A 12,062-nucleotide genomic window follows, 5' to 3' on the forward strand; every position below is an offset into this window, starting at 1 on the left:
CATTATTTGTTCCTTTTCATGTTGCCCCTTTTTGCATATGACAAACTGTAAATAATTTATACATGTGAGAAGAATTCCATCATAAAACAAATTATACCCAAAGACTAATATACAATCTTAGATATTGTGTTATATTAAAGAAATCAAGCTTAAGAACAAAAAAATTTAGGTATGAGGAAGTATGTCCTCATGATTTAATTTTACAATGTAGTAACTTATTTTGTCTGTGCTGACCAGTTTCAAACTGTAATAATTAAGAATGCAGTACAAAGTACAATGAAATTTGCTCACTTAGCTCAATATTTTTTGGCATCCCCATTTCAATTAACAGACTGTATATACTGTAATGATAAATTGCTCACCTTATTTGCAACAGTTTCCAACAGTTCTAAAATCTTATCCTTGACAATATCCACTGTATTATCTATGACTAGTTGAAGTGTTTGCCTGCAATGGTCAGATGCAGTGCTACTTCGAAAGTTAGCCAGGGATGTAAGGATTTCTTCCATTCCAAGCTCCCCAACAAAAGGCGCTATGGATTGACGTACGTAATCAATGTTGTTGATTGCTAGACACCACTGAAATGTATAGAAAAATAATTAACACTAAAAATGAAAACAGAAAACAGTTTTTATACTTTTGTTTCACCTAGTACAATCACCATTTGCAGATTAAGGCAGAAAAGCTCACTCTCAATAACATTCATTTAATCATTATTTATAGTAAAACCAATGACTACACAGTCAAACTGTAAATTAAGAAATGGACAATTATCCCAAGTCTATGATACACAAGTTGTTCCTTCATCTAATGAGATCATTGTCAAGTATTTTTCCCTGATGGTGGTTTATCTGATACGTCCCAAGTTGATGCTTTTCTTAAAGTAAAATGCCCCTAGACAATTAAAATCCTGCAGAAAGTATTTTTATTTTGACCTATTCTAAGGAGTAGACTAAAGGATGATAATTATGTTTGTTGTTTAAAGGGGCTTAATAGCTAGGTCATCAGCCCCTAGAGTAGACTAAATATTTAGTCCTTGGCAATTGGTTTTATGTTGCACAGACTCAAAGGTCTTATGCGACGGCAGGATAGGACAATTTATTAATATCATTGTAGAATACCTTATTGGTGTTAAATCAACTATGGTTTAAAAGAAGATTTCACCTTCCATTTAAATTAATTTAATTTAATTTAATAAATTAAGTATTGGAAGGTGGAATCTTTTAAACCAAAGTTGATGGGATAGGACAGCGTTAGGACTCTGAAGGAAGTGACTGTAGCCTTTATCAAGCATAGCCCCAGTATTTGCTTGGTGTGAAATTGGAAAACCACAGTAAGCCACCTTCAGGGCTGCTAACAATGGGGTTCAAAACCATCTCCCAAATGAAAGCCGACAGCTACACGGCCTAAACCTTGCAGCCAATTTGCTCAGTTTAACTCCGACACAAAGGAGAGAAAATAAAACTTAACAGAACATTGATCACCAGATGACTCGCTACGTATCATGTATGCCAAGAAATGTTGCCATTGCAGAGAAGTCCAAGTTTCCTTAGCAGCAAATTAGTCAAATACACAGAGATAAATAGAAAAAGTTCATTAGATGAATAAAAATAGGGTAAAAAATAACAGTAATTAATTTATTAATTTACCTTCCTTTGATTGGCTTTCATTGCAGTTTACTTTTTCCATGAAATCATCCCTCTTCACCAGTCTAATGACCATGTTATTTTCTATTTCTATGTTACTTAACATTTTATCGTTATTTGGATCATCAGTATATAAACTCATTTGATGCAACTCTCCAGGACACCCTATCCAGTGCTGTACTGTGCTGTGTTGTGCTTACCACTTCATCTGTGTAACTATTGCATCCTGTACCTACTCTAATCTGTTCATCATATTCATGAATTGCCTCCCTTTATCATTATTACTTACTAAACTTCCTTAGAAATGAACTGAATTACCATAGCTCTGAAATTCCCACGATGTGTTCTATCTATCCATCTGTTCTTCTGACCAAATTTTGCAAAAAACATTTTCCTCTCAGCAACCTGATCCAGTATTTCCTGCATCACTTGACATCATTTGACAGAATTCCATCACATCTTACGATGACTTAAGATGATAATATCTGCAGATCTTCAGGTTTTGATTCCTTCTCCTTGAACTACCTTCCTTATCCAAATTTTACTTTGATATCATGTATCACCTGTTCTGTATAAACATTAAAGAGAAAGGAAAAAACTGCAGTCCTGCATGACTATTACTGAAATTTGATGTTCATTGCGATTGTAAATAACCCTTCTTTACCTGTAATGGTAACCGATTTCAATCACCTTCGTAATCAAAAGGAGATTAGAATAATCAGTATTTCAAAACACCTTCTCCTGATCTACAAATGCCATATGTGTTAACTAGTTCTTCATTCAGTTTTCAAGACCAGATTCAGTGTAAATATTACCTCTTGTTTTCTTTCTTACATCACACTGACAGATTGCCCCTATGGCAATGATGGGATAGGAAAGAAAGTGATTGTGGTCTTAAGTTACAGAGTTTCCTGGTTTGAGAATGGGAAACTACGGAAAAACCATATTCAGTGCTTTCAACAGCAGGGCTCGAACCCACCATCTCCCAAATGCAAGCTCACAGCTATGTGATCCAAACCGTACGGCCAGCTTGCTCTGTGGCAATACCGTTTCATTCCTTACACACTGTGCCGGTTTCATCTTTATGCTTAAGATGGTATTTGAACAACGGAGTAACATATCTGTTCTAATGGAAATACTTTGACTGGAGCGGCAGGTGATAAGACAGGTCCAACTGGATTTTTTGTGCTGTTATTTTTATACATGTGTCTTGAGCAATCTTGGGAATATTTATTCATTTATTTTTTATAGCCAGTCAGATGTGGATGTCACGTCAACTACAAATATTTTTATCCGTTGACTAATTCTGATACTGTGCCTCAAGACCGGAAGAACACTGATAACACACACTTGCAAATATTTATCTACGGAAAATAGAAACTCAGATTAAGAATAATTTTAGCGATGGTGAAGATTTTCTTTTGTTCCACAGAGTTTTCAACAACAGTTGTTGCTGTGAAAACACTTTCGTTTACATTCGTCTGACTCTGTATGTAGGATCGAAAAATAACCACTGCAAGTTATGCCTGGTTTGCTAACTGTACAGGAGAGCAGTTCCTCCTCCTCTTCCTCTTACAGCAGCATTGACTGTGTCCATAGGAGGCTCTGCCTGCCACTATATCATCAGTCTACATCTATGTAAGCCTAAAAATCTGCATTGCAATTAATGAGCTGCTGATACTCTATCCATTCTTCAGGAATAGCAGTGTCATCATCCTCTTTGTGTTCTGCAGCTCTTGAGTCACCTTTTAAAAATCTTGCTTTGTGGAAATAGTTTACAAAATTGTTTCCTGCTTCATATCAGTCCATAATTTACTCAGCAATGTTATTGACTGTAATACATTGATATCTGCTAATGACTCCTCTCATTCAGTTCCTCTCAGAAATCTCTTAACAGTCCTCTTCCTATAGTAATGCTTCATTTTTAATTGCCCTTTGGTCCATGGGCTGTAGTTTGGACGTTACATTCAGTGGCAAGAAGACCACATTCACTGACCAACTCCTGAGTGAGCAGCTTGAAATGAGCAGGGCAGTTGTCTATGAAAAGGAGGATTTTCCTCCCTTCATGTTGAAACTTCTTGTCAATACCATGCAGCCAAAATTTGTAAATGGAGCTTGTCATCCATGACTTCTGGTTCCTTTCATACATGACTAGTAAGAATTTCACACCCAAGAAACAGCGAGGCTTTGACAATATTCCGATCACTAAAAGTTTTAGTTTTTGGGTTCCCATCATATTAGCTCCCAGCGCCATTGTTGTTGGGAACACTGTGTGAGTATTTTTTTTAATTTGGCAGGCTCTAAGATCTAAGAGGCTGTGTGTTGTCAGTTAAGTAAAAATGGCGATGTATATACTATTGTAGAAATTAAGCTGTTATTTTACGTTTATTAAATATTTCCATTTGGTGGAGGGCCGAACATTTGATATTTGGCGCCCAAGCATGATGGCAGAATAGTTTTCTTGTCAGTGTTTTGCAATTACTTTTGCAAAGGAGAAGATTCACAGTTGCTCTTAATAAATTTCACTGGGCGAGTTGGCCATGTGGTTTGGGTCGCGCAGCTGTGAGCTTGCATCCGGGAGATAGTGGGATCGAACCCCACTGTCAGCAGCCCTGAATATGGTTTTCCGTAGTTTACCATTTTCACACCAGGCAAATGCTGGGACTATACCTTAATTAAGGCCATGGCTGCTTCCTTTTCACTCCTAAACCTTTCCTATTCCATCATTGCCATAAGACTTATCTGTTTTAGTACGACGTAAAGCAACTAGCAAAAAAAAATATTAATACATTTCTTGAAGAGAAGAAATATGAAGGAGCGTACATAACATTTGCTTCTTTGGAACAATATTTTGAGAATATCAATGCCCAGAATGAAGAGGTTATGGAATGGATGTCTGATAATTGTGCTAGTGAGGAAGAACTAGATCAAGAGGCACCATTGGCCAACAAGTACTGCAGTAAGTACAAACAGTTGAAAATATGGTGCTTAAAACTTCTCTAGACCGATAGTCCCTCACAAGTGGAGATTCGGCAAATTCAACAAATGTTGCTCAAATAAATGGGAAAATAAAGCTCCCAACCATTGAATTTCATAAGTTTGGTGGTGAACTCTGAGATTGGCTAATGCCCAGTACTCAGAATATGAACATGGTTTTGAGGAGTGGCTTTTGTTTTTACGTCCCACTACTTTTATGGTTTTCGGAGATACCGACGTGTTGAAATTTAGTCCTGCAGGAGTTCTTTTACACACCAGTAAATCTACCGGCAAAAGGCTGATGTATTTGAGCACCTTCAAATACCACCGGACTGAGCCAGGATCGAATCTGCCAAGTTGAGGTCAGGAGGCCAGCGCTCTACCGTCTGAGCCACTCAACCTGGCCCAAGGTGTAATTGAAAGGGTTCCTGATTCAGACATTGTTAGTGGTAGGTGTCATTACCTTCCTCGCAGACATGTAATGAAAAAAAATAGGACTACAAAAATTAGACCTGTGTGTAATGCATCAGCTCATGAGAAGAATAGTCCATTGAATATGTGCGTGGAGAAAAGGAGACCATTGATAGAACAGACACCACCACTTCTTTTAAGGTTCTATCTGAAGCAAGTAGGATTTGTAGCTGACATCAGGCGAGCTTTCTTGCAGATTAGTGTACATGTAAATGATAGGAACTTTCTACGATTTTTATGGAAGTATGATTTGGAGAACGTAAGTGTTTATTGGCACAGGAGAGTTGTGTTTGGTGTTGTTTGTAGTCCTTATCTGTTAAAAGCAGTCGTCAGACTTCATCTCACAAAGGTTCTAGATGAATGTCATCAGGAAGTTGCCTCATATTCTCAGACCACAATTTAAGATCTTTTGGACTGCTTTTATGTTGATGATGTAGTTACTGGCCTTCATTATGAGGATCAACTTAGAAGATTCATTCAAGAATATCGCCATCATAGGCAATGGGAAGTTAGGATTACATGGATGGGAGTTCACAGATTCAGTTACAGAGGCTTGTCTCACTAATGTACTTGGTTTAATCTGGGACAGAAACCATGACACTATGCCCATAAGCCCAGACTGTTTCCCAGAATTTTCCAGAGAAAATTATCAAAAGGACTATTCTTTCCACAGCCCATTAGGCATTTGATTCAACTGGTTTTTCTTCTCCTGTGACCCTAGAGCCAAAACTTACCTTAAGAGAATTATGGAGTTTAAAACCTGGGTGGGATGAATTGTTGGATTAGAACATTGCCAACAGATTTGCAAAATGGGCAGAAGTTGCATGTTTGAAAGACTTGAAGATCCCAAGATGGGCACCTTCTAACCGTGAACCTGCTGAACGGAGTGTGCATACATTTTGTGATGCCAGAAAGGATGCCTACACTGCAGGGTTGTTTTTGAGGGCGAGATGATTTTGCAAGTAAATGTACAGTTTACTCAAGCAAAAACAAATATCCCCAATGAACAATACAGTCACGATACCTCATCTAGAATTGCTTGCTGCATTGATAGGCTCCATGCATCGATAACTGAATATCATCCCAGTTGCTGTGAATCATATTTCTGGAATGATTCATATACAATCTCAGCATGAATTAGTAGAAAAGATCAGTGGACTACCTTTGTGGGGAACCAGATGAGTGAGATAAGGAAGCTGACTGAAGTAGAATAGTGGCATCATGTTCCAGGTATTTGTAATCCTGCTGACCTCCCACCTACAGGTTGTTCAGGAAAAACTGTTGCTTCAATCATCATGGTGGGAGGGACCTCAATGGTTGTACCAACAACGCAGCGGTTGGCCTTCAGCCGAAGTTAAGTTTGAAAAGGATGTTATTATTCAAGAAAGAGAATACTGTTGTTTCCTCTATACTTTGCACAGAAGCTGATTCTCTTCCAAGTGATTGGCACTGCAGGTACTTTACGAAGAGTGAGGAAACTATCAGAATGGTTGCTTGAATGGGTCAGTTTGTAAATAATTGTAGAGTGGTTGGCTCTGAACATTTTATGAAGAAGACTAGACACCTGTCTACTGAAGAATTTACCTCTGCTGAAATAAGGGCCTTGAAACTAAAAAGATGCATTTTCCATACTATGGACTCGATAATCTCCAGTCTACGTCCCTTCAAAAATCACTATGGTCTCCTCCGTTTATGAACCAAGATCTCCAATATACGTGATAGCCATGACCTCCGGTATCCTGTACATTTACCAAAAAATCACCCCTTTGTGTCATGGCTGATTATGTATGTTCATGTTCAAAGGTGTAATGTTTGAGTTCAAGGTCTGCTTTCGATTGTGAGGGGAAAATTCTGGGTGATACAGGGAGGAAGAATTCTATGGTCAGTTTTAAGAAAATTTGTAATTTGCAAGCACCAGAAAGCTAACCATTGGTAGTATCCACTCCATCACTCCCACCAGAACATGTAAGAGATGCTACTACCTTTGAGGTTTCAGGTGTGGAGATGGCTGGACCCCTTTATCTGAAAAACTATGAAAAGGCGTGGATTTGCTCATTTACATGCGGAATCACCAGAGCTGTCCACTTAGAGCTACTCCTATCATTATCAGCAGATGCATTTTTGCAAGCATTTCATCGATTTGTAGCCAGAAGAGGATGACCAGCTGTAATTTTTAGTGATAATGGGACTAACTTTTCTGGTACTGAGACTGTCTGTAGTCAAACTGATTGATCAAAGGTAGATGAGTTGAGAGAATAAAATGGAAATTCAATCCACCAACTGCTGCCTGGTGGGGAGGTTGATAGGACTTGTGAAAAGGTGGTGGTGGTGATGTTTGTTGCTTAAAGAGGGTGTTTCCCACATCGCAGCACCACTTACAGGCAACACAAACCTATGGTGTTCCTCACATAGATAAACTAATCACAGAGACTTAATACTATCCCACAATGTTCCTCGCATAGTGGGTACTAATCATAGGCATCGCTGTCCCACTGTGTCGCTCAGATAGTGGTACTAATCACAGGCAACGTAAGCCCACGGTGTTCCGCATGTAGTGGTACTAATCACGGGTACTGTAAATCCCATCCTGATTCGCACTCTGTTGCTACTAATCACAAACCTATTGTGTTAATTCAAGAGGACAAATTGGAGCAAATATTTGTTTATAAGAAGGAGAGTTAGGGATTGGAATAGCTTACCAAGGGAGATGTTCAATAAATTTCCAATTTCTTTACAATAATTTAAGAAAAGGCTAGGAAAACAACAGATAGGGAATCTGCTACCTGGGCGACTGCCCTAAAAGCAGATCAGTAGTGACAGAGATTGATTGATACCTAACATAGTGGTACTACTTGCAAGTTAAAGCGATCCATGATGATCCCCACATGATGGTACAAATTACAAGTAGTCTCATGGTTCTAATTTGATCATCCCTTGGTTGCCCCTTTTAGTCACCTTGTCATCGTCTTTGTATTGAAAAGGTGGATCCTGAACATTTTCAATTTATTGTAATTGAATTTCAACTAATAGAAAAATAAATTTACAAGAAGTGAGAACAGATGCCCAGGAAATTCAAGATATTGAAAATATGAGTAATGAAGGTTTGGCTTATGGAGGTTCAACTGTACATACGAACACACACATATACTGTACATTCTTTATAGACTTATGTCTTAAACCATTCAGTCTGCAAGCCGCTGAGATTTACTAATGCTTCCATAATCCTCTATTTGTAACTAGCTACGTGGCCACATTTAGTTCCCTAACTCATATCTTTAAATCATTAGAAAGAGTCTAACAATCGTCATCTTGGTCTCCCTCTACTTTCTTACCCCCCCATCCAGATAACCTACCTTCCTCTGTCTCCAGAATGCAAGTTCACAGCTGCGCGGCCCTAACCACACGGGCAACCTCGGTTCAGAATACTTTAAGCAAGCCTCAATTCCTTCAGTAGTCAAAATGATTATCTCCTAATCTGGCATCAACTTGTGTTTTCATTCTTTAATAAATAATCTGAGTTGAACACTTATATCTGAAAGTTAATAAATAAGTGGTATTCACACTTGCCAGCACCTGCTTTTTTTTTAGGTAAATCACAGTCTCTTCAAAATCAAGTGCACTTCTGTCTCGCACATCTTATATAGGCCTACTAAATGGGAAAGTGATTCTGTGTTTGTTTCTCCTGAGGGAATCATTAATTCGTAGTGTACGTCATCAATTCCAGTTGCCTTATTCCTACTTAGATCCCTCAACACTTGGTTAAATTCTAACCTCAAAATTGGGTCTCCCACAGCATTGATCCAGACAATAAGGTACGGCCAAACTTCCAGGACACATTTGTCACAGGTAGAAGAAAATGTTATATGGACATGGCTCTGGAACTCATTTTCTACAACTTTTACACAGTACATTAATCATGAGAAACACACAGGAACAGAGCACATCAACACAAAACATGGAACTCTTTCTTATACAAAATGTTCAGAATGCTCTCTGTTAGCATTAATACACTCATCAACTCACCGTCGCACTGAATCACCGATGAACTGATGTAGTGGGTTGTTACATGTGTCAGTGCTAATGGAGGGCAGTTTGAACATTTCATGCCATATGCTGGTACATTCTGTTCCTGTGCATTTTTTATGATTAATATTCAGTGTAGAGTTGTAACAAATGAGTTATTACACAGAAATAAAGCATTTCAAGTCCCATGTCAATATAACATTTTCTTCTTCTATATCTGTGAAATGTGTCCTGAAAGTTTAGCCGTACCCTGTTACACCTGGCATTAGCCTAACTCACCGTCTAGGAAACATCAGATTTCCCTGAAAATATGGCAATATGAACTACTTTCACAAATAGTGAGCCATCTGGCTACAAATGAAGGTTGCTCCTTCATCAACAGTACAACAATGAAATATAATTCAAACAATATTGTTAGAATAGTCATGGCCTATGTTTGAGGAAGCAGATCAAAGTCAGTGTCAAATTTTCTGGCATTTACACTTGTTTTACACTGCATAAACTAAAAAGTGATCATGTCCAGTATGCCATGTTTTGAAAGTACACTCCCTAACACCCCTAATAAATTTGTATGGCATGAACCCAAACTGTGTAACATGAGTAAATATTTGGCAGTTCCTTCACAAAGGAGAATCAGAAAAATTCAATAAAATATACTCAGCATTATCATTTTAGGGTATTTCATCTTCAGCAAGTTCACATTAAGCTTATCTGTACTCACCTCACCAGTAACTTCAAATTTTTTTTCAAAAACATTTTGACTTTCACCAATTCCTTCTACTTTCTTGCTCATCTTGTCAGCATAAAACACGGAACACCGACAGATATCCTAAGAGAGAAAGAACACTGTAGAAATATTGTATCATAACTCCACAGTATACACATTTCAATGTGTGTAAAGCAAGATGAATAACAAATAAAATTTTGTAGAATTGTGCAGTGTTTGATATCTATAGTGCAAGTATTAATATAAAGTAATAGCATTCTTTTCCACCAACAAAAGTGCTTGGTGCTCATTATCATCAGCAATAAGAGTTCCAGTTCTTTGTGCTTTCTGGAAAGCCCCCTACTAAAATGTAGATTGATATCCATGTGGGTATGGAAGAACTTGAGATATGTTACATCTAACAAGCTGTACTATAAATCACTGTATTTTCCTTCAAATAGCACTTAATTATTCTACTGAATATTGCCCGAGTTCATCCTACTGAAAGGTTATAGAGTATCTGGACTGCAGAGAATTTTGTTTCCAAATTTCCGTATCTGATAGTACATATTTCACACATCTGCATTATATTTTTTATTATTATTTCTATTCTGTATTAAATTATTCATTTCATATGTTCAATGTAAAAGCCAGAAAGTTGTCCATAGTAGATGTTTGCATTTATTGCATTTATTTTCAAGAATTATTCAGGAGAATGGTACTGATCGCCGAGTCTTGGGTGTGGTAAGCCCGTGGATGTAGTCCCCGTAGCAAGCCATATGTAAGTGTGGGAGATCTTTTTCTCCGATATGGACGACGTTTACACATGCTGTGCAAGTCATGAAAACTTGGAGGGGGAAGGTGGATGACTATGAAGCGTGTGTTGGATGCTGTACAGTACAGTACAGTTCATTGGCAAGTGTCTTAGTCCAGCGTCCATTGTGAATCGTCTATTATGAATTGCCAATCATCTGTTGACGGGTGTATATCATCAGTTGTCTGTTGTACAGTATTCATGGGCTCTCTATGGTCCTGTCTGTAGGTTGATATCTTGTATGTGTTGCTGAGCTGTTACAATTTAGTTACAAAGCATAGACTAATCTTGTGAAAGAGACAGCATGCGTTACTGTACTGTACTGTACTGTACAGCATCCAACACACGCTTTATGGTCATCCACCTTCCCCCTCCAACTTTTCATGACTTACACAGCATGGGTAAACGTCCACATCAGAGAAAAAGGTCTCCCACAGTTACATATGGCTTGCTACGGGGACTACATCCACGAACTTACCACAAAGATGACCTGAATCAGGATGCAATGTGTTAGAGCAATGCCTAAATTTTTTTTTTGCTAGTTGTTTTACGTCGCACTGACACAGATAGGTCTCATGGCGACGATGGGACAGGAAAGGGCTAGGAGTGGGAAGGAAGCGGCTGTGGCCTTAATTAAGGTACAGCCCCAGCATTTGCCTGGTGTGAAAATGGGAAACCACGGAAAACTACCTTCAGGGCTGCCGACAGTGGGGTTCGAACCTACTATCTCCCGAATACTGGATACTGGCCGCACTTAAGCGACTGCAGCTATAGAGCTCGGTCCTAAAAATTATTTATGTTCCATGAAGTTTTGAAGTGTGTTCCCATTGTCATTGTTCACTGTTGCCTATACGATTACCACAAAGTACAGTCGACTGCCCATGTGTTTATTTGTTTATACGATAATGTGTTAGGAGGAAAAAACTTTTTTTTTTAATTTATTTTGAAGGACCGATTATGTTTTTGCAAGTGTTTGACAAAACTAATCTCCATGGATAATTTCATCTAAGAACATAGCTTGTTTATTTCAAGTCATTTTGGAGGCTGTATTTAAGATAGATAACCTTGGTGTAGTTCCCACCTGTTCATTTTTCAGAGGCTTAGATAAGGCCCATAGATGATTTACCAGCATACAGCCTCATGTGCATACCCTGAGACAGAAGAGAAAATTCATCATAGTCTATCTGAATTCAAGGGATCCATTTTGGCACCCAAATTACGGACATTTTATTTATTTATTTATTTATTTATTTATTTATTTATTTATTTATTTATTTATTTATTCATTCATTTATTTATTCATTTATTCATTTATTTTCAAAGCAAGTTCAAGTTAAGTATATTTGTTAGAAGTTACAAATGGTGTCCAATTATAGAGTAAATACCATCAATTTTTTTTTTTACAATTTGATTTAAGTCGCACCGA

At 37.9% G+C, this 12,062-nt stretch overlaps 1 protein-coding gene across 5 annotated transcripts in view; it reads right to left on the bottom strand.

Moving 5' to 3' along the window:
- Window positions 1-12,062, bottom strand: part of stac (C2 and C2B_Munc13-like domain-containing protein staccato) — a 338,745-nt gene that overhangs the window by 62,482 nt on the left and 264,201 nt on the right. For all 5 annotated transcript variants that reach the window (XM_067140968.2, XM_067140967.2, XM_067140966.2 and 2 more), the window contains 2 exons: window positions 9,838-9,945; window positions 363-578 (listed from right to left, as the gene is read on the bottom strand). In XM_067140968.2, the coding sequence (XP_066997069.2) occupies window positions 363-578; window positions 9,838-9,945 (324 nt within the window). The remainder of the gene's footprint in view (window positions 1-362; window positions 579-9,837; window positions 9,946-12,062) is intronic.

This window comes from Anabrus simplex, chromosome 2 (genome assembly GCF_040414725.1).
Source record: "Anabrus simplex isolate iqAnaSimp1 chromosome 2, ASM4041472v1, whole genome shotgun sequence".
NCBI lineage: Eukaryota > Metazoa > Arthropoda > Insecta > Orthoptera > Tettigoniidae > Anabrus > Anabrus simplex.